This window comes from Zootoca vivipara, chromosome 8 (assembly GCF_965207765.1).
Source record: "Zootoca vivipara chromosome 8, rZooViv2.hap1.1, whole genome shotgun sequence".
Classification (NCBI taxonomy): Eukaryota; Metazoa; Chordata; class Lepidosauria; order Squamata; family Lacertidae; genus Zootoca; species Zootoca vivipara.
The window spans coordinates 87215088-87238215 of record NC_142591.1 but is presented as its reverse complement, the minus strand read 5'-3'; the positions used below and the strand labels follow the sequence as shown (position 1 = coordinate 87238215).

Sequence of the window (23128 nt, the reverse complement as noted above, 5' to 3'; positions counted from 1 at the left end):
TGCCAGTCAGAGCCAGGCAATATTGGGCTATATATGGACCAAATAGCCCGGCTCATTCCAAGGCACCATCTGTATGCGTAAGCGCACAGGAGAGAAAGCTCAGGGTGGGGCCACATAGGCAAAAGGAAGGAGTGGTGGGTGCCTTTACAGTATGGAGCCCCTCCCTTTAAGCAGGTGCTCCTTGCCTGAGCTTAGGGCAGACTTTCCCAAACTTGGGTCTCCGGCTGTTTTTGGAGACTACAATTCACATCATCCTTAGCTGTCAGGACCAGTGGTCAGGGACAATGGGAGCTGTAGTCCAAAAACACCCAGAGACCCAAGTTTGGGAAAGCCTGGCTTAGGGTATCAGGCATTAGGAGTGTGGTTGGAGGAGATAAATGAATGATGCCCTCGTAAGGTGGAAAGGCAAGTGCTGCCGGGCAAGGAAGAAGAGGAGAGGGAGCTGCCTCTTCTGCTTGCTGCTTCTCCAGAGCAGACCTGATGGAAGCAGGAGGGCTACTCCTTCCTGCTGTGCTCCATTAGCAGCAGGATCGATTTGGTTCTGCTTGGTGGGAAGTGACTGGGGAAAGGAGACCAGAGCGCTCTTTGTTCCTCACTTCTCTCCAGGAATGACTAATATCCAAACTGGCTCCGCTTCATCCCCAAGTGGGCTTTCTTCCGAGGGGGAGGGAAAGCCCGTTGCCAGGGGGTCTAGCGTGGCTCCGCTTCATCTTCCACCTCTGCTCCAGCATTTGCTCTCTTGGGCTTGTGGTGGCTTCTGAGCAACCAAATGGAGACATTTGTTCCCTCCCCCAATCCAACACCCCATCCTTTCAAAGCAAGAGAGCAGTCACCATGCACTTCACACCCCATCGTTTCAAAGAATACCCTGTGCAAGGCTAGACACCTCCAAGTTACTCTAGTCTGAGCGCACGATAGCAGCGGAAGAATTTTTATGGACAAAGACCTCTGTGGTCTCCACCCCACAAGCACATCTGCCAGGCTGGGAGTCTGGGGTCCTGGAGGCAGCAACAGGTGAAGCCCACACAGGGCTCCCCCTTCTCCCCACAGCCTCCGGCCACCGGCTGACAACCCCTCCCTCCTCCATCCCAAACGGAAAAAGAAGGAATGCTCAGGTAGGCGTGAAACTGCTGCAAGCAGAGCAAGAGGAGGAGAGGGGAAGGAGGGGCTTGTCTGACAGACCACTCACTGGTGCTATAAAATGCTCTCTGGCTCCTGCCACACTCCAAAAGCAGCTTTAAGCGCATGCAAGCATACACACACGTGTGCAAAGAGGAGACACCAGCTGTGCAGTGTGTGACCACGGAGCTTAACTCCTTCTCAGTCAGGAGAGCCAGCCAGAGAAAGTGGATGAGCACCACTGGCAAGGCGTCAGGGGAAAGGAGTTGCTGGGAGCTGCCTGCCCACCTCTTCTTTGCACTGTGCAGAACTACAAAAGGATGAGAGGGCAGAGGTAACAGGGCAGCAGGTCCACAAGGAGGAAGCACCCCCCCCGTCCCCCCAACTGTCTTCTCACCAACCTCCTGGCCATGTCCTCTTTTGCCATGCTGCGCTCGGCACCCAGCCGCTTCCTCTACCCCGATATCAGCATGCTCTCGGAGGACGAGGAGGATGGGAGTGAGAGCTCAGGGTCAGAGGACAAGCCCTACCACCTGGACGCCAGCGGATACGGACTCAAGAGCAGCAAGCGCCGCAGCAAGAAGGCAAACCGGATCAACAGGGAGCCCCGGCAGCGCCACACGGCCAACGCGCGGGAGCGGGACCGCACCAACAGCGTCAATACAGCCTTCACCGCCCTGAGGACACTCATCCCCACCGAGCCGGCCGACAGGAAGCTCTCCAAGATCGAGACTCTCCGCCTGGCCTCCAGCTACATCTCACACCTGGGCAACGTCCTCCTGGTGGGGGACACATGTGGAGATGGGCAGCCGTGCCACACCACGCCAGCCTTCTTTCACCACAGCAGCAGCAGCAGCAGTAGTCCCCCCATGAGGGAGAACGAAAACTCCCAGCCCAAACAGATCTGCACTTTCTGCCTCAGCAACCAGAGGAAGATGGTAAGTCCTGGGCTCTCCTGGCTTGTGGGGGGTGCGGAGGGGGTGGAAGGAGCACAAAAGAAACTGCCGGTTAAGAAGATTCCGGGATGCGCGAAGGAACAGTCAGCGCTGCTGCCAAAGTGGATAAACTCCTCCATGTGCCGCAGGGAATTATTAAACTCTCATAAGCCGGCCCAAGAGAGATGGTGCTTGAAAAGGATTGGGAGGGGAAGCTGATAAGTGCAAGGAAAGCAGGGGAGACAGGGCAGCTCAAGAGACCAGGGAGAAGCCAGAGGTGTTGGCGAAGGGGCCCATCCCTGTGCCCAGAGAATACACATGTTCACCAAGACCCTGAGGTCACACGTGGTTTGCACATCACAAATGGCAAACCGGCACTGGGGTGGGGTGGGGGGCTTTCTGAAGGGCATCTGTCCGAGGGAACACCTACTTCGCTGCAGTGCTTGAGAGGGTTGGGTAAAAATGTCTCTGTCCAGAGAATGAGTGGCTTGAGCTCCTTGGTGAGTCTGGGGTGGAGAGAAGGAACACCTCCCTCCACTCCCCAGCCCTGAGCAATGGCAACTCCGCTGTCCTGCACCAATTCTCAGCTATCACCCAAAGCGCCAGTTTCTCTGCTACTCCCTCTGTCTGGGAATGAGTCTGGGGGAAATGCCCAAGAAGGAAGGTGCATTTTAAGTCACCGCCTGTCCACTCATCACTTCCCACATTCATCTCCTTAGTTTTTCTCTCCCCAGTGAGCAACTAGAAAGACACCCTCCCACCTTGCCTGCCCCCTTCCCAACCTTAGTCCCAGGCATGGTGGTTTGGGCGACTTGAGATTCCTCCTCTACTTCAACCCAGTCAAGTTAGGGGCAAGAAGCACAGCTCACCTCTCCCTCTTTTCCCCTCATCCTCTGTACTGCTCCTCTCATAAACCAAAGGGGGGGGGATTCTCTCTGTAGAGGAGAAACCAGCCCCACTTAGTGTAGCTGTAGGCTTGCTTTTGTCTTCTTACACGGTGGCTAGATTTACAGCCTGTTCCGCCATGAGCGCTACCCCCTGCTTAGCAGAAGATATGTCCTCACCCCCCAAAAAGTTTAGGTTGGGAGGTCGAGACACCTCCACCTCATCCCATTCTAATCTTTACCCAGCCCTGAAGTGTAATAGGAATCTTGAGGCAAGCCACTTTCAGTCTAAACTGCCTCGGAGGGCTGTTGAGAAAATAAAATTAGGATAGTAAGGATCATCTTATAAAATGAAAAAAGCCAGATCAATGGTCCTTTCCGGAATGCAGAGTCACCAGCCCCCCCCCCCAATCCTACTCCCCACCCCCCAGAAAAAACATATCAATTGGATATGCAACAGGTCAGTTCAACAAGTGCCCCAGCAATTTCCATTTGAACAGGAAAAAAATTAATCCAAAGGGGAGTTTTAACATACTCCAGCAGAAAGCACTATTTTGACTGTGTTTTAACAAGGAATATCCTTTCAGCTAGCATGAAAGCAAATAACCTGGAAAATTGCCTAGCAATCTTTTTGTACCGTTGCCCCCCCCCCTAGAAGATGATGGTTCTAGTTTTAAAACCCCACATTTGAAACCTGAGTGGCCATCAGTGTGGCTTGCCTGTGAGCATACCAGTTAGAGGGCTGGGGGCGAAGCCAAGCCATGTGTGGCAGTGAGGTCGCCCTGTGCATTTGCTACTTCCAGCCACGGCAGGAGAGGGCCATGCACTCAGACTGAAAAGCATTTGGAAGCATTCCCAAAGGCATGCTTCCTTAGGCCCTTCCACAACTCTCTCTTGGTTCAGACACACCACTCTGTTCTCTTCTTGCGCCCAGTTATGAAACCTCAACTGCGGTTAAGGTGTGATGAAGCTCTTAAATACTCAGCAAATAAAGACGTTTATGGCATATGGAAAAATGTGGGAAGAGGAAAAAGGATAAAAATCCAATCCTGGCAGTTCAGGCTGCTTCACCTCAGCCCTTTGTTGACAGAGAGGAACCAACTGACTGAGGTGCTGGACATCTGCAACCGTCCTCAAGAAAAGGGGGAAGTTCTCTCTGTGTGTGTGTGTGTGTAGACAAAGTGCTCCACACAGCCTTTGTTCTCCTATCAGAGTACAAGAGGCAGGGAGTCCAAGGAGCCTCAAGAAGTTCCAAGACGGCTCCATCCTCCTAGATATCGGACTCCAGCTGCTCTGGGTAGAACCACAGGCACCCATCCCCTGAATGGTCCATTCCACCTTCACCCTCCCAGAAAGGCAGTGCAAGGGGGGCAGGTCTCCTTTCCGCAAACTCTCAGCCCATGAGGGGCAGAAAAGGAAGGGCAGCTGGCAAGTGTGACTTTGCTGTGCAAACCATACATAGGCTATACAAGGAAGTTGGTGCATAGAAGGGTGGAGGCTTCACGTGCTGAGCAAAGCAGCATGAGCAAAAATGACAGGGGGAGGGGGGAAAGGCAGGCAGGGAGGCAGGCAGGCTGCTATAGCGCCAGCTAGGACCTTGGCTCCTTTGACCCCCTTGTCTCGCATGCCCTCAGCTGTCTATGGCACAAGGCCTGGCACCTGAAATGGTGTGTCATAAACAGATCCACCAACTGATCTATGTGGTGTGAAGGAAGGAAGGAAGGAAGGAAGGAAGGAAGGAAGGAAGGAAGGAAGGAAGGAAGGAAGGAAGGAAGGAAGGAAGGAAGGAAGGAAGATTTAGGACACTGCAAAACAAACATCTTTGCTATTTGTGGGGCACTGACAGAGAACACACTGCTTAAAAAGCAAGCTGTTTTTACAAAAGTGGTATAGCCCTGAATTCGCAGTGTAATTTCCAAACTGCTTTCACTCTCAGAGTTGCTGTCTTCGGGCTGAAATTGTTGAGAGAAGATTGTGCCTCTGAGACCCGTTATCACGCAAATTTAAAAGGTGCGTAAATCTACTTATTGGTCTATTTGATGAGCTCTTGGCTTCTGCAATTCGGAATGAGCAAATTCCTACACCCCACGAACCCAAAGATGAGAGTTCAACATGTCCAAGCTAAGGGGATTTGAGCATGTGGTGAGGGCAGGGGCACAGCTTCCTAACAGTCCAATTCTTAAGGCTTCTTGGGTCAGAAAGTGCAGAGCAGCAGCCTCAAAGCTGTTCCAAAAAGCTTAGCCCACTGCAGCCCATGTGCAGATCACCCACATAAAGCAACGTAGACGTAGGGGGAGAAAAAGCAAGGAGCAACTTGCTTTCATGTGGGTGTTGGCGGAAGAATGCTCTTGACATTCTGGGGGAATGTTGGATAGGTGGGCATGCATGCGGCACACGGGAACAGAGAGGCCTCCAGACTTAGTCAAGGAACTCTGGAGGAAGCTGGGAAAAGGCACCTTCTTGAGTTTCAGCGGAGTGAAAAGGGAGATTTGCAACAGAAACTAAATCTGTAAACCTATCTGTGAGGCAGGGGGACTTCAAAAGGTCATGGCAGAGAAGCTCCACCCCAAACAATAGAGGGGGAGATACAGGTCAGGAAAAGTGACCGTCTCCAGCACCCCACTGGCTTTTGCCTCAATACTTTGCCAAACATTTCCTGTGCAGAGCAAACCTCCTTCTACTATTATCAACTGATCCGCTAAACACAGCCTAGTTATGGCGGTGCAAGAACTCATTTCTCCACTCTTCCAAAAAGAGACCGAGGTGGCATTTCTTAGCTTATCAATTAATTCAATCTGAAATGGACAAAGAATGATTAAAATGGGATTTTGAAAATTGTTGTTTAGTCATGTCCGACTCTTCGTGACCCCATGGACCAGAGCATGCCAGGCACTCCTGTCTTGCACTGCCTCCCGCAGTTTGGTCAGACTCATGTTTGTAGCTTCGAGAACACTGTCCAACCATCTCGTCCTCTGTCGTCCCCTTCTCCTAGTGCCCTCCATCTTTCCCAACTTCAGGGTCTTTTCCAGGGAGTCCTCTCTTCTCATGAGGTGGCCAAAGTATTGGAGCCCCATCTTCACGATCTGTCCTTCCAGTGAGCACTCAGGGCTGATTTCCTTCAGAATGGATAGGTTTGATCTTCTTGCAGTCCATGGGACTTATGTTGAAAATACTCCCCCTCAATTAAAAAAAAAAAGCTGGGAGAATTGAGGAATGTCCCTAAGGAGTAGTGCAGAGGTTGAGTGCAATTTATTTGCAATTAATGACGTGGAAGAAGGGAAATGCTGAGAAGCAGCCTGGGAGGAAGGCTTTTGATTCTCCCTGCTGGAGGGGTGCTCAAATGCTATACTCTGATGGGCATTTGATTGCTGAAATTGTTGATACGGCCACATTCCTGTAAGATCTGCCTGTGTCCGACCCAGCAAGTCCCCTGTTTTTCACTGGGAATGCCTGAACGGTTAAAGGTAGCAGCGCAGACACAATGGGGAAGAGTAGCCTAATCCATGGCAACATCAGAGAGTGCTGCTCTCTTCTTCTTCTTCACATGGAGAGAAAAGTGAAAGAGAAGTTTCTTAATCCCACTGAATTGCTTTCTTGCTGCTGTTAGCATGGGTGGAGACGGTGCCTGCTAGTTGAGAAGTGGCTTCTTGGTGTCTTTGCTTCATGGAACAGAAGCAGCAGCAGCCTGAGACGCATTGCCTGCCTGGCCCAGTATGGTCCACTCTAGTTGGCAGTGGCTTCTCAGGGTCTGGAGGGGGTGGTAGGTCTCCCTTCTCCATCCCCTCTTATCTAACCTTTTTACCAGGAGATGCCTGTCAGGTTTCGAACCTGGGGCCTTCTCCATACATGGTGCTGTACCACTGACCTCCAGTTTCCCACCCACCCGGAAGGAAGGGAAAAGAGGATGTTAGGTGTGTGTCAGGTGCACTCACAGGAGCCAAGACTTATATATAGAGGCTGGTTCAAGTCCTCTCCTTTGTCCCACTGGCTCCTTCAACTTGTGTCCCCTATGCAGTCCAGCCTTGCCAATACTTTCCAGGGGCAAACTGCCCTTTGACCTGATCTCCAGGGCTCCTCCTTCCAGCCCACCATTGCTGCTGCCTCTCCCATCATGCCAACTAGGGACAACTGACGGAGGGGAAGCGAAGGCAGACACACTAGGAATGGAACAGCCATGTACTGTACACCTCCCTACGCCGCTGCTCCCTCTACACATAGAGCTGCTCTCCTGCTGTGAAGAAACACAGGTGGCAGCTACCAGCGATTTTAGAGGACCACCACACAGTTGGGACACTGGTTTTCTTTGGCTGCGGCAGCTGGCACTTGCGCCAACAAGCATCAATGCACAGGTGTACGTGGTCCAGCATCCTGTTCCCCACAATGGCCAGAGTGTTTTTAAGGGCATTTTATTTATTTATTTCTAAAGTGCACGCCCTGTGCCTTCAGTGCCAGCCACCATGCTAGGGCAGGCTTATAAGCCAGTCCCCAAGGAGGAGGTGAGCTATTGCACCATGCGAAGGAGTCTTGTCCACCCTGAACCTCCCACCAACTGGCTGACCTGATCCATGGAAAGCAGAGGGTAAAGGCTCTGAGAGGCCTGCATGCGTTACTGGGAATGGATCGCTAAATTGAAGGCTGCAGCTAGGTCTATTTAGCTGCACTCAAGCAACGTCACGTTCATCAACAGGGCAATGAAGTAGAGCAAACTGTAATGGCGCGAGTCGCCATTTTGAAGCATCCTTTCAAAATGTTTGATAAACGCACTGAGGCACTGCCCGCTGGCCGGAGCAAAAATGTGGGGTGTTTTTGTACTGACCACATGCAAAATGCGTCTCTTGGCATTTCAACTGGTGTCGTGGTTTGGGGTTTTTTTTCCCCCCGTAGAGGGGCTGGGTTCTCCCCAGCAAACTGGCACGACTGCTGTTGAAGTTGCTGTCCCAAGTTCACAGAGATAGTTGGGGGGGGGGGAGATTGGTGCCAACACAAGGCTGTTATGCCACGTTGCCCCTCATTTCAGAGATACAAACAGGTTTTTTTATTTGTATTTTTATGCCACCCAATTAACCATGCCCCTTGGGCAGTCCACAGATTTTAAAAAATCAACAAAACACGAAGCAGAAAGAACTGCCCCCCCCAAGCCATTATGCAAGCAGTACTCCTTGAGGCACTTCTCAGCAGCATAAAGTGCAAGCGCAGCCTTCAAAGCAATTAAACTGGGCCACTTTTTCTTCGGCACCTGATCCGACCTTTGCCTTTTTTGAGCCATAACATATTCTAGCATCTCTCTGCAACAATAATGGTTATTTACAAAAAAGGAGATTGGGGTGTTGGGGAGAGATAAAGTATCTGGGTTTCTTGGAATGCAAAGAGTAGTTTGTGGGCTGTGGCAAGACAGGATGACTTGAATGCCTTTTGGCTGTCCCTGGTTCCCCAAGAAGAGGCTGGGGGAGGGGAAGAGTCTCTTTCTCTTTGGCGATCGCTTGTAGCCGAGTAAGATTGTCTTCCATGAACAGTTTTAACATTGAGTCCGTAAGTGACTGTGGAGGCCAATTCTGGATCCACATGGCCTTCCACAGTGGGGACATAGGTTTCCGGGAGGGAATTGATCATGGTGTGGATTTGCCAAGAGTGCCTTCCTCTTAGCACATTTCTCCCTTGCGTCCTGAATTTGAGTGTCTTCAAAGTCCATGACACCTTTGGTAAAGGCTGTTCTCCAACTGGAGCGCTCGCAGGCCAGTGTTTCCCAATTGTTGGTGTTTATGCTACATTTTTTAAAAGATTTGCCTTAAGACAGTCTTTAAACCTCTGTTGTTGACCACCAGCATTACGCTTCCTGTTTTTAAGTTTGGAATAGAGTAGTTGCTTTGGAAGACGATAAGTCAGGCATCTGCACAACGTGACCAGTCCAATGAAGCTGATGTTGAAGAATCATTGCTTCAACACTGGTGAAGTCAATGGAAGCAAGTGCAGTTGGCTTGCTGAGGACTCCCCCAGCAAAGAACTGTGCTGTAACACGGCCCCCCTCCGCCAGCTGTTTCTTTAAGAGCAGGAAAAGGCTGCCACTTTGAAGTCACAGCTCAGCAGGGGGCTAAGTGGACGCAAAAGCTATAGAGGCAGCCGCACCTCCTGAGGTCTATGGGGGTCAGGCATTCAGGACAGGGAAGGGGGGAGGAGAGAAACAGCAAGACAGTGCTCCCCCCCCCAAAGGCTGAGTGGGAGCTGCAACACTCTCTTTGCTCAAGAAAAGTCCAGGTCAGAAGTGAAAAGCAGGTTCCTATGTAACGCTAATGTCTCAACAAGTGAAACTGATCTGCAAAAAATGTAACTTGAAAAAAAAACATTGTACAGTACATACTTTTGCAAACCAAGAAATCTTTAATAAATATATATTAAAAAAAGAAGAAGTGAAAAGCAGGGACAGAATAAGCAGCAAGCTTCCTGGAGATATAAAAGAGCTTTTTCTCCACCTCTTCCAATTCAGGTGTGACTGGAGCCACCAGGGAGCCAGTTCCTTGAGCTCCACTCCCAGGAGGCCACTCTGAGAATCAGGGAAAGTGCCACGTGGGAATTCTCACTCATGTTAGTGATAGCAAAAGCAAAGCTTGACTAATATGATGTGGAAAGGGAGAAATTGTGCAATAGGCAGCAGTTGCTAGCTTGATGCACTTCCCCACCTTGTCCAAAGCAAGGACCTCTCCTGGAGGTTAGAAAAAGCTCAGGAGCTCACCGTGGAAAGCCAGAAGTTAAAAGCATGAGCAAAAGCTGTTTGTGCATGCTGCTATGGCATGGTGAAGATGACCAGGGATGTGATTTTAAGAGCCACCTTCCCCATCTGGAACCCAAGGTGAACGTCACACACAAGAGGCCCTCTGCCTTGTGCTAGCTCTCCATGGTGATGTGGCCCGTGGACCCAGTGGGTTCCTAATCCACATAAACTCAAGGTGGATCAGGACAGAGATAGGGGGCACTGCTGCTTAATGCTGGGTAAAAGGTAAAGGCACCCCTGACCATTAGGTCCAGTCGTGACTGACTCTGGGGTTGTGGCGCTCATCTCGCGGGTAAAGGAGCCCTATTTGCACCTCCCACCCCCTGGCAAAGTATTATGGGAAGATTTTGGTGACAACCTTTTTACTTGTGCTTACAAACTTTTGCAGATGAATGCTAGTTCATCGGAAGACCCGCTGTGACCTAAGAGTGCTACAGCACTGCTCCCCCCCCCCCGAATCCATTCCCTCTTAAGCTCCAGCCAGAGCACAGTGCATATGGAGGGGGGGGACTGAGGCTGGGGTGGGGCATGGAGAATTGCCACAAGAAGCAAGCAGCACCCAGCCAGCTAAGAGGCAGGAGAAGATACTCCAGGGTCCTTCTCTCCTCTGCCACCCTTTCCTCCGGGGGGGGGGGGACGGGGACCTTGAGGCCGGCTGTGCTGCTCTCTGCTTGGGGCAAGGCAGCAGCTTGGAAGGGCCTTTCCTGCCCTCCTCCTCCCCCAAAGATGGGCCTGCTTTGCAATCCCCTTAATTTACTGTTCCTGCTTAACTTAATGGCAGCGGAAAGGCAAGGTGATAGGGGAAAAAATATGAGGCGGGATTTTCCGAATCCCCATTTCCTCTCCAGACAGCAAGAGAGCTCCTGGGGCCTGAACATCTGGGAAATTTAATTTTACCATTTCTGCGCTCCCCCCTCCCCTTTCACAAAGGATGAGGTTGCCTGTTACGGGTGGCTGTGGCAGCCAGGAAGCCATGCCGGGGTGCAGCGTGTGGTGCTGGGGAGAGCGAGGGCAGCTCCTTGAGCAGCAGAGGCCTGACTCAGAGCACTCCCACATCCCATGCTGAAGCCCCAAGGGGACCCCCCCTTCCACCCAGCGTTGTGGTGGGGTTTGCCATAATGGGGCTGCTTGGCAGGCAACCCCAAACAACTCTGGGGGAATCTTGCAAGAGATAACACGTGCTCTGTGTAGAAGGGACCTGCTTCTCCAGGCACTGGGTCTACTCAGAGTCTAAAGCTAGTCCTGCCTTGCACATTTCACAAATGCTGTAGTGTTGTGATCTATTTAGACCAAATGAGCCCTCCCGTGATCTGCATGTAGCAACAGAAACAGATTCCACTGATGGAAAAATGGCTCTTCTGTTTTAGCTGCAGAAGGATGGAGGGGAATGAAAGATGAAATTTTGCAGCAGGAAGCCAGATTTCAGCATCCACAGAAAAATGGATGCCGTGTTGTGAGCTAGCATCACGGAAAAACATGACGTAGCTGTGGTTGTGCTGACCAAGGTCTTGGGTGTATTCTTAACATTTTATTTTATAAAGTTGATGTTTTTACAATCAAACAGTATATAAATTTTGTTAAACAAAGTAATAGTATAATTGCAGGAGAGGCTACATGGGAGAAACGGCCAGTGATTGGGTGGGTGGGTGGAGGGAGGTGCAGAGAGCGCCCATGGGAAGTGAAGGGGGGGGGGTTTGCAGGGCTAGAAAATGGCCCTGGCACAAATGAGCTTTGGGTCCAGCCTCTCGCTGGGTAGAAACAAATGAAAAGCAGGATGGGCCATACGGAACCATGTGGCACCAGCTACGAACAAATGACAGTGACTGCCTGTTTGGTTCATTCCAAAGCTTTTAATGGCTTGGGCCCAGAAACCTCTTCCTATATCAGCCTGGAGGGTTTTCTAAAGAAAAACTTGTGATCCATCATGGGGACTGGTATAGCTGGGAGAATGGTGCCCATCCGTGAAATGCCTTCCCCTCCACAGGGGACGTTACCGTCTTGGTGCCAGGTTAAAACCTATTTGCCCAGGTATTTAAATTTTTTAAACCGGTGATTGTTTAACATGCTCTACAGTTTCAGATGAAGCTATTTGTCTTTGATGATGTGTTTTATAGTTGGTTGTTGCATTGTTGGCTATTTCATGCTCCAGAACTAGTCCTGAAATCTGCACAGATCGAGGGGCAGGTTATAAATATTTTTTAATAAAGAGAGAAATAATGAGCAAAATCCCTTGTGCACCTGGCTGCTCTCCGGAGCTTTGGAACAGCCACACTTGCAGCTTGCGGTCCCAGGTGTGTTTGTCTAACTCTCTTCTTTTCCAACTCTGGCCCTCTGCAGAGTAAAGACCGAGACAGGAAGTCGGCGATTCGGAGTTAAATGACTATGGATTCAGGAAGGAGGAGGAGGAGGAGATTATGAGGGGAAAGATGGAAAAGCTACACGCGCAAAACAAAGACAGAATCTTCTGGCCTGTGCCTGGCTGCTGCTGCCACCAGGAGCCCTGTGGTTCTACCCAAGATTAACTTATGGCAGCCCGTCCTTGGGGAGAGACTGAGCACCCTCTAGGCCTGGCTTTGCAGGCAAGAAAAGCAGGCTTTCATCTGCAAAGAAAAGCAGGACTCTGAATGACTCTGCTCTGCAGTGCTGAGAGGCAAGTGAGCCGGCAGCCCTTGGCATGGCCACTGAGGCAATGGGGGGGGGGCTTTCCTGACCAGCAAGCAGAAGGACATGGACTTGCACATGGCAGAACAATCCTCATGGACCTGAATCCCGCTATAGGGAGGAGGAAGTCATGGTTCCCCGTGGGAGATGGAAGAAGAATGACCACAGCGCAACCCCTGGACTTGCCTTCAAATCCATAGTTATGGGACATCCTGTTCTCAGAACCTTCGGTGGGGTTACAATCAATACATGCTGGAGTTTCATGTCATTGATAATAATATAAATCCAACTTGTTTGTATAGCGAGAGAAGACTATGTTGTACTGACCTAGATGCAAACTTCCTTTTAGGCTCATGCCATTTGGCCAACAGGGTCCTGGGTCTTGGCATTTCTAGATGAACTTAAGGGGTTTATTTTTTTCGGGGGGGGGCAATGCTTACTCCACTTCTGCAGCATTTGTGTAGGTGTGTGAGGTGGGCGGGAGGCAATTCTGAGAAGGAGGCAAAAGGCCACTTGCCAGCGTCATGGCCATCGTGAAAACAAGAAGCACTGTGGGGGGGGGGGAGAAAGAGGTGCTGCATCAGAGCGGAGCATGCTGGGGAAATAAATCAGGCAGGGAGGGAAATAAATCAAAAGTGGACAGCTAGACCCCCAAGCCAATCCTGAGATTGGCAGCATCCAGGGTATGCCTTGTGTAGAGAAGAGAGCACAAGAAGAGCCATCCCTGTGGCAATTGGCCATCGACAGCCTTATCCTCCTCCACAAACTACTACGACTTGTGGTAGGGAACTGCCTTAGCCCTTTGCACCCTGCCCTTTGCTCAGTGCCAAAAGAGAAGGCAAGGAGCACATGGGGGCTCTGCCTGCAGAAAAGGCAGCAGGTGTGGGAGGCTGGGGGCAGAAGCTGAAGCTCCTCCCAGGAGTCTCACAGAGATGTGAGCTTGTGGGCAAGCAGGAAAGCATCACTGGACCCAAGCAAGGCATGGGATGCAAGAGTCAGAGGCATCCATGGACAGTCAGGCTATCCATGGGAAGGGGGGGGCAGAAAAGGAACTGAGCTGCAACACCCAGCTGTCTCCTAAGAGGTCCGCTTGCCATAGATCCCAGGCAGATTAAATAAAATCCCAGCATTATAAAATCCTAGCATTCAATAGAATCATAAAATGGTAGAGTTGGAAGGGACCACAAGGCTCATCTAGTCCAATCCCCTGTAATGCAGGAATCTTTCCCCTAATGTGGGGCTCAAACCCACAACCCTGAGATTAAGAGTCTCAGGCTCTACTGATTGAGCTATCCCACGGGATCGGATACAGGCCCACAGAGCTATTTAGACTACCTGCCACCCGCCAAGCAGGCAGCAATGCTTAGGTCCAAAGAGCAGTGCTTTGAGCTGGTGGCGAACCAAGGAAACTGCCTTACATTGAATCAGACCACTGGGTCCATCGAACGCAGAGGCTCTCTAGGGTTCCAGGCAAGGTTCTTCCTCACCTGGAGATGCCACTGGGGACTGAACCTGGGGCCTTCTGCATGCCAAGCAGGTGATCTGCCACTGAGCTGTGGCCCTCTTCAAATGAGGCTCTTCCGTCAGAGGAAGAACAGATGCTCATATACTTTTAACAACAGCAAGGATTCAAACCTAAACAAAAGCTATTTTCCCAAACATGGACAGAATTAATTTGCCTGCTGAGCTCAGAGTTATTAAGGGAAGTTATAGGAACCCACAAAGCATGGTGCAAATTTATACAATATATGCCTATTAGTGACGACCTCAAATCTAGCTTGCAGGCAGCAGATGACTATGAGAAGGAGCAACTAAGGTAAGCCTGGAGCCTCCGAAGTCCTTTAGTGTCCCTAAAAATCTGTTTCCCCCCCCTCCAAAGAGGAATACTACATTCAATAGTATCAAGAGGTGAGAATTCTCACCAGCAAGCCAGAACTTTTACATAACCAGAATAAGAGAGGAATAAGGTAAAGGTAAAGGGACCCCTGACCATTAGGTCCAGTCGTGACCGACTCTGGGGTTGCACGCTCATCTCGCATTATTGGCCGAGGGAGCCGACGTATAGCTTCCGGTCATGTGGCCAGCATGACAAAGCTGCTTCTGGCAAACCAGAGCAGCACATGGAAACACCGTTTACCTTCCCGCTGTAGCGGTTCCTATTTATCTACTTGCATTTTGACGTGCTTTCGAACTGCTAGGTTGGCAGGAGCTGGGACCAAGCAACGGGAGCTCACCCCGTCACAGGGATTCGAACCGCCGACCTTCTGATCAGCAAGCCCTAGGCTCAGTGATTTAACCACAGCGCCACCTGGGTCCCTCAAGAGAGGAATATTGTTCAATATATAAGAGAGGAATATTGAACAATAAAAGAGGTTTATTCAGAGAAAATGGAACAATGCCTGACACTTTAAGGAAATAAACACAAAAAAACAGCCATGTACATAGCCAAAATTCTTATTTGGTTGTAGAGGGAAATGCTACACCAGGACAAAATTATTATTATTTTATCGCTGCTGTGACTAGCAATTTCTAGTTAACACAGAGCATAAACAAAGCCTTCTGTCATATACTGCATCATCCAAATTAGATTCTCCATGCATGTTGCGCCCTTAAAAAATGGAACACACCTCGTTAATTCAAAGGAGAGAAACTTCTAGTTTCAGGTCCTCTTAAGTCAATGACTTTGAAGAACTAAAAAACATTCAAGGGGAATAATGAGGCAAGTGCAAGACACCCTGGAGAAAGTGGAAACTTACTTCCTTGTAGGGGGTGGTCACCATTTAGCAGGAAGTTTGCAATGGATCACAATGAGCATGTAAGAGCCTGGCTGCTGGGTCAGGCCAATGGCCAATCTAGACTAGCATCCCGTTCTCCCAGTGGCCAACCAGATGCCCATTATAGGATCCGAGCACAAGAGCTTCCAGCAACAGGTATTCAGAAACATTACTGCCTCCACCCCAGAAGGCAGAGCACAGCCACCCTCCAGTCCATGGTTATCCTTCTTCGTGGTCATGCTAGACAAGCCTGGCAGGCAGGCAGGCAGGCAGGCAATCAACCTTTGGCTCTTAATGGCTGGTATTCCAAATGGCCATATCCTGGTCAAGAGTAACACCACATTAATATGCTGCCCAGTGTGTTACACCTCTGCAGGACACCTGGCCCTGCACCACCACAGCAGCAGGGGCCCTCCTACCACAGGAAGAAGAAGGGGGTGAACACAGGTTCCCCAGTCCCCAGTGCTCTGGGGACCAAAATACAGCTAACATAGATTTTTGGAATGGTTTCTGGCATGAAAGAGCCAGGATTGCAAAAGAAGAGAGACAAAGGAGAGACGGTTTAACTGGATGCTTCGTACTGGAGATGACACAATCTCCAGGCACTCACAACCATTGCTATTCTACATAGCAGGGCCTCCTAGCAAGAAGCCCTTTCCTTTCCCAGCTGCTGCCATCACATGTTCTAGGGAAAGCATTGCCATTATGAATTATTTCAAGTAGGTTACAATTTGCAAAAACATTCCTCCCATTCCTGGTTGAAAATGCCACTGACACTGGATCAGCCCATCCCAACTGGAGGGAGCTTACGTGGAAGACGTGAATAAACCATTTTGGGTTGTTGACCTAAAAGGGCCGTAAGCAACAAATTTCCAAGCAGTCAATGGCTAATAATAATTAGCTTAACCACAAAATACCATGTTTCTGTGTATAACACGCCCCTGTGTATAGGACGCCCCCTATTTTGGGGACTCAAAATCAAGAAAATGGGGGGAGGATTGCCCAGAGTTGTTGAGCTTTGTTTAGGGGGGATTGCTGAAAATCACTCACCCGACGGAGGACCTACACTGCCACTTGCACACGTCACAAAAACCACCTATCATCTGTCCCGTCGCCAAAAGAAGCTGCCAATCGCCCGCCCAACTGCTGCAGAAACAACCAATCAACACCAGTCCTTCCCGCAGACACCAATAATACGCCCAATAGCCGCTGACAATCTCCGGCTCCCGACATCAACCAATCCCACGTCCCCCCTATGCACTATCCATGTATAAGACAACCCCCAATTTTTAACATAACTTTTAAATTAAAAAAACCTCATCTTATACACGGAAAAGTATGGTAAAACAAAAACAGTCATTCTTTAATTAACAATGCCCAGATAGGTCATGAAAACAATCTTTTTAACTGTCGAAGACCAGAGTAAAGAAACAGGTATGTCTTCAGCATACATTGAAAGCTATATAGTGAAGACACCAGGCACACCCATAAAGGGGGAAATCCCCCAGCTCAGGTGCCACCACAGAAAGAGCCCTTGAACCTCTGAGAGAGGCAAATGTACCCAGACGGCCTCTTCTACCAATCTAACATCTGACAGGGTCTGTAGGGAAGGAGGTGGTCTTTCAGGTATGTGGGGCCAAAGTCCCATAGGAGAGTGGGAGAAACTGTTTAGAACAGAAATTGTGTGTTTTCTACATGTCACCCTTGCCAGTAACCTGGCTGCCTCATTCTGGACCAGTTGCAGCTTCTGAACCATCTTCAGAGTGTGATCCAATGTAGAAGTTACCAGAGCATGGATTATACTCGGCCAACTTATCTTTGATCTGGTAAACCAACCGGCAATGGAAACAAGCACTCCTAGTCACCAAAGGCGCCTGGATCTCCAATGACAATGTTGGTTCCTTCCAGGGGTCTGCAACCCCATCCAAAATAGGCTGTCTACCAGCCTCTTGGACAGAAAAAAACTGTCCTGCCTTCTGAGCCTCCATCTGTTGGCCCATATCCAACCTATCACTGTCTCCAAGCACTTGAACTGCCTCTCATGATTCAGGTGGCTCAGAGATAGATATGCCATCAGCATATTGGTGACACAACACTCCAAATCCTCTGACGACAGCTCCCTACAGATATGAAATAGTAAGGGGAAAGAATGGAACCTTGTGGGGTGCCACAGGATTAACTCCCATGCTGCTGAGCTCCTACGTCCATAACTACTCTGGAAAACAGGCCCAAAGATAGGACAGGAACCACCGTAATGCAATGCCCCCAACCACCACTGCATGGATCCATTCCAGGAGATTGCTGTGAGAATAAGCAGGGTCACCTACCCCTCTCCTAGTCTCTCAAGGCAGTTTTGCTGCCATACCAAACATAGTTCTGGGCTAGGATACAAGAACTGGGGTACCCCCATGACTTGCATCAAGAAAGGGGCTTTTAAACTTGTGCATGAATGACCTGAAGTTGGGGCTGAACACTTAGATGACCAGGCATGTGGCTAGCACCCAGTGGTTCAGGCTGGCTCCCAAATGTGTCAGTATCCACACTCCCGTGAGGATTTTGCAGCCAGAAGCATGGAAACAAACAAAACAATGGCGTTCTGAGCCTCTGGGGCTCTCAGTTCAGAAGCCACGGGATACTATTAGCTGAATGGGGGAAAGGGGTGGTTTGCTTTCTGACATTCCGTGTTTTGTGAGGAGCTGCATTGCCCTTGCGTAATTCTGAGCCTCCTCCTTGCTGATGGGTCTGTGTCTACAGTTTCCTCAACATTGTGTTTTCCCTTCGCAGCAAAGGTGGTGGGAAGGTCCTCCAGCCTCCCGTCACGGATCTGGGGCAAATTAGAGACTCCAAAGCACCAGCAGCAACCTGAGCCTCGGCTGTCGCTACCAAGACAGCATGGGGCCTCCATCACCCGAGTCTCCCTCCTCCCATACTGACCACAGGGTGGTGGTGGGGCTTCCACACTGGCCACTTGTTGAGCCAAGAGCAAAGACAACAGGGCCGTCTGCCAGCCGAGAAGCTTTATGGCACTTTCATACACATTAGCCAAACAAGCACCCGGGGAGCCATTGCCTGGCAGCAGCAGCAACAACAGCTGAGGCAGGCTGAGCAGCAGATGCCTCCCTGGCTGGCGTCCATCCCATCCCCAGCACCAAACATGGGAGGGCAAGTGACAAGTGAGAACCGCCTAAGAGCCATGGGGTGCTCCCCATTTGCTCTGTGCCCCTGGCCTGCAGAGGGGACAGCCAGCCTGTGGGAGGTGACAGGGCCGCCCTGAGAACCACCCCTCAGGAGGACTGGCCTGTAGCCCTGGAGCCTGCCTCCCAATTGCTTCCATGTGCATGCCTTCCCGTGCAGGCCCCCTGCCAGATACCCTCTGGCAATGCGCACAGCTGGGAAGGCATTAAGAGAACACAGGTGAAAATTATAGGATGGCTGTTAAAGTTGCAAAGGTCCCGCAGAAGAAAGGGAAAGCCTTTTTTTACACACCTTTCCGGCGGCTGTTGAAGAGAGTTGCCCCAGGGCACCGAATTTACTGCCAAGGCTGTGCCTGGGTGGACTAGTGCTCCATGCATGATAGGCTAGCCACAGCTCTGAGGAAGCCGCCAAGTGAGAGGCGAGAGCTTTGTCCTAGGACCTTAACATCAAGTGAGGTCCGGTGAAGCCTCCGCCAGCCTGCTGCCCTCCAGGCGCTTCAGACTATAACTCTCAGCCAGTATGGCCCTGTGATGCTGAGGCTCATGGCAGCTGTGGTCCAACAGAAACTGGAGAGCACCAGGTTGCTGAAGGCTGGGCAGAGAAGGGAGACTCTCAACACTCACATTTCATTTTTTTTTAAAAAGATGCAATAACCAAAAGTCAATTTTCTGGGGAAAAAACTATTTTGACTAAGTTTGCACGTGTATGCTGAGAAGAATGGTAAAAAGCTTTGCCTCGTGGGAAGTTCAGTATATTGTCACAATATGTTGTGACTCTTTTTTTTTTTACATCTTGCTTTTCAAGGCAAATATGGCTCACGGTATAGATAAGCTAGCATAAACGCAATTTTAGAATTAAAAATAAAACCCAAAAACACTGTGGTGATATCTAATGTTGTGTGAGTGGGCTTGTGCTTGCATGATGGGATTCCCCTTCCTCTCCTCCCCTGTGTAGTTTCCCCCCAATCTTCCCCAGAGGGTCCCCTCCTCTAGCCAATACTTTAAAGAGAGGTTAAACTTGGGCCAGGTGAGAGAACTGACCCAATTTGTGATGACAGTAGTCCTCCGCTTGGGGCACAATAAGCTGCAGTTATTAGCACAGGAAGTATGGAAATCTTTCCCAGGTGTGGGACATCACCGATGACAGGGTCTAAATATCTGTCTGTACTGTATTCCACAACTGGGGGAGGGAAAAGGACATTTCCAGAGACTCACGTCCTTCTCTGAGACTTGGGAGTCTGCTTCCACATAGAGACACGCCTTTGCCCGACTCTTTAAACTTCAGGTTAAAATTACCCTCATCTGCAGCAAACCATACCTGCAGATGGCAGTGTGCAGGTGTAGAACTATGGGACCTGATCTCTTTGCATGTTTCAACTGAGATGCTTTGAGGGTTAAACTATGGAACTCATTCCCACGGGAGGCAGTGATGGCCACCAACTTGGATGGCTTTACAAGGGGATCAGGCAAATTCCTGGAAGAGAGAACTATGATGGCTTCTAGCCCTGATGACTCGGCTCTGCCTCTACCCTTGGAGGCAGGAGGGCTTCTGAATCCCAGTTGCTGGAAGTCACAGGAGGGGAATAAAGGTCCTGTGTTTGAAGCCTGACTTCAGGTTTCCCACAGGCAACTGTTCTGCCACTGTGAGAACAGGATGCTGGACTAGATGGGCCTTTGGCCTGATCCAGCAGGCTCTTCTTATGGATAGGCTTGTCTTCTTGCCCAGGTTTCCCTGACCCATAAACTAGGACTATTTGTTTAAATGAATGCTTTTAATATTCCTTTCTAATATTACTAATATTCCTTTATTTCATTCATCTGTTTTACAGATTTTATGTTGCATTTCTGTTTCAGTGATATTGTTTTTATATTAAATACCACTTAAACGTTTTATAAAACATCAGGCTGTTTATACTCTGTTTATGCTCTGAATAAGTATGAAGGTTGCCCAGCGTCCATAATGTATGCTGACAATGGTCTTGTTTGATGCCTCATTTTTTCTGTATACTTTGGCTGACAGAGCCCTATAAACCGGGGGTCAGCAAACTTTTTCAGCAGGGGGCCGGTCCACTGTCCCTCAGACCTTGTGGGGGGCTGGACTATATTTTGAAAAAAATATATGAATGAATTCCTATGCCCCACAAATAACCCAGAGATGCATTTTAAATAAAAGGACACATTCTACTCATGTAAAAACATGCTGATTCCCGGACCGGCCGTGGGCTGGATTTAGAAGGCGATTGGGCCGCATCCGGCCCCCAGGCCTTAGTTTGGAGACCCCTGATATAAACCTACAATTAACTAAGCACATTCTCTTGAATGCCTCACCTGAATGGCAAGTCCAGGTGGCAAGAGTCTGAGAAGTGAACTATTTACTCAGCGGCTGTCCCACAGGGCTGAACATCTCCTGGAAGCATCAGAGCAGCTTTTCATCTGGGCCCACGTTTGGTGGCCAGGGTTATGCTTTTAGGAAGCCATATTTTGGGGGGTTTAACCAAGCAAGGGAAGCAGAAGCAAAGATTTTCCTTTCCTTTCTGGATCACTTTCAGGGGTGTCCCATTGGGAGAGAGCGAGCTAGAAACGCAGGCTGGGCACTCCCATGAAGGAAACTCCCAGATGGGAATAGCTGCTTGTTGGAGTAGCTCTAAATCCAGGCACCAGGAAAAAAGATTCTTGACGTAGATAGGATGGGATGTGTGTCTGCACTTGGCAGCTGGCAAAGCACTCTCAGGACCTGCCAGAAAGGGAGTGGAGCACACCACGGCCCCAATCCTGCAGTGCCCATGGGCAACAGGCTTCAATAATAATGATTATGATAATAGTAAGTATTTATTGTACTCTACCCATCTGACTGGGTTGCCTCAGCTACTCTGGGTAGCTTCCAACAAAGTAAGAGGGCAAGCTGGGAGAGGCATCTCCAAGAGCTGTGTCTCCATCCTAATACAAAGTGGCAGCCTCTTCTGAACAGGTGGTTGCTCAATGGCTCCCAAATATGAACACCAATGTGGCAATGAGGTACATTGCAGAGCAGTGGGGGCAGAAGAAGAGGTCAACTGCCCCAACGAATGCCCTTCTACAAACAGAGAGAGGACTTGAATGACAGGGGGCTGAGAGCAGTTCAAGTGGGGGGCCTCTTCACACTCACACAGCCGTTTCGTATAAAAGCTATAGAGAAGCTTTTTACAGAAACAGTCTCAATGTATTGTCCAGTAAAACAAGTTTGCATGCCGTAGGAAGTCATTGAAACACTGTCTGTATCAATACTCATCTCAACCCAGAAGGACCAGCAAACTGGTTTCAAGAAAAACAAAAGCATTCAGCTTCGGTTCAGGAGTGCAGGGCTGAGAAAAACTTCAAAAGTAATCTACAAACGAAGGTGGTAAGTAACTGGGAGGTCTCTCTAAGACAGAAGACTGTGGTCCTCTACTGGTGAACATGTCACCAGCTTCAACTGCTTTACTTGTTCATCTGACAGTGTTTCATGACTTCGATAGGTATACTTTTTTGAAGAAATCCCTTCCACACCTCCTCCTCCTCCTCTTACAGGCACCATTCCTCCACACACCCAACTTTGCTAGTTTGAAGTAGGCCAAGGTGTCCAAGAGCACAGGTGAGGAGCATGTGCAGCATTGCAAAGCATTACCAGAACTGGCAGGAGGAGCCTCTGCTCTCCTGCCCTGTTGGTGGGGATTTTCTCCAGAGCAAATGCGCATGCCACAAGCTAGAGATCTTGATCTACAAGCCTCCAGCCTTTGGTCCCATAGGGCAAGTGAAATCTTCCAGTGTGGAAGAACACAAGAGTAAGTGGGAGCCAGCAAGCACACTCAACGTCAGGTTAAGCGGCAAGCCCTCCGGTGCTCCCACCCCATGGACCAAGTTCCAGTCATCTTCCACAAGGCTACAGACCTCCCCAGGGAGCTCTAGAAACAAGAAGCCAGAGGAGCACGTGGAGAGGAATTGCTCGAAGCCAAGCTATTAAGGGCTTTGGGGCTGGGGGCGTGGGGAGAAGAGAGACTATAGAGCCAACATGATCAGAATCAAACAAAATTAAAACACAATATTGAGAGTAACCTAAGTCCAGATTTCCTCTTCCTAATCCTCCAGGAACCCACACATGGCTGGGATGGAAAGGATGCCACTCTGGCTTCAATCCCTGCTTGGAACAAGGTAAAGACAAAAAGAGGCCTCAAATATTCATGGGTTCAGAACAGGGACAACTGGCTTGGACATCTTGGGCTTATATAAGATTATATATGCATGTGTGTGTTGTATTGGAGAAGCAGCTGAAAAGTAGGCAGGCCAGAGGAGCCCAGAGGGCTCCGGTGCACTGGGGGCCCAGCTGCCCTCCAAACCCTCCCAGCCATTGCCCCACTTTCCCACCCTGCACTGAAACACTCTCCTCTCCCCACAAGAAGAGGGAAAGGCATCTCATTTTGGCTCCAGCAGCCACATGCACAGCTGTCCCAAAGAGGGACCTTGGCACTCCTAGTGTGGCTTCCTCTATACCCAGGGGGAAGAAGACTGAGGACCTGGGCCTCCTGCCCCAAATTGGGTGGGTGGAAGAGTGAATGAACTGCTGCCCTCACCACATGATCCATCACAAGGTGCTTATGCCTGTGTCACTGTTTTGCACCTGCAAGGCTGCCAAGAAACACATGTGCCCCCCTCCCTCTTCTCCCAGTGGGACTGGCGGGGCAGCCCTTTCTTCCTCTGATTTAGCTGCTGCGAGGCTCTCCCTCCCCCAGGGAGGCTGGCCTGCTTGCTCAACGCTTGCCAGCTGGGACTGTGTCTGCAG

The 23128-nt window shown here is 50.0% G+C and overlaps 2 protein-coding genes across 3 annotated transcripts in view; one reads left to right on the top strand and one right to left on the bottom strand.

The window, feature by feature from the left end:
• BOP1 (BOP1 ribosomal biogenesis factor) overlaps positions 1-23128 on the bottom strand; it is a 72612-nt gene that overhangs the window by 11272 nt on the left and 38212 nt on the right. The gene's annotated exons all lie outside the window — the stretch shown is intronic.
• On the top strand, positions 1118-12670 carry SCX (scleraxis bHLH transcription factor). Of its 2 annotated transcripts, XM_035124652.3 has the most exons (3): positions 1118-2057; positions 4875-4948; positions 12042-12670. In XM_035124652.3, exons 1-2 carry the CDS (start codon positions 1530-1532, stop codon positions 4920-4922), a joined length of 576 nt encoding a protein of 191 aa, XP_034980543.3. In that variant the 5' UTR covers positions 1118-1529; the 3' UTR covers positions 4923-4948; positions 12042-12670. The 2 variants fall into 2 exon arrangements, with proteins under 2 accessions (XP_034980543.3, XP_034980544.3); XM_035124653.3 differs by lacking the exon at positions 4875-4948 and having other exon boundaries at positions 1130-2057.

Excerpts from the sequence above, each read along its gene's own strand:
- SCX (XM_035124652.3), top strand. The coding sequence starts at position 1,530 with ATGTCCTCTTTTGCCATGCTGCGCTCGGCACCCAGCCGCTTCCTCTAC. Across the intron at positions 2,058-4,874 it reads TCAGCAACCAGAGGAAGATG|AGTTGCTGTCTTCGGGCTGA; the intron begins GTAAGTCCTGGG and ends TTTCACTCTCAG.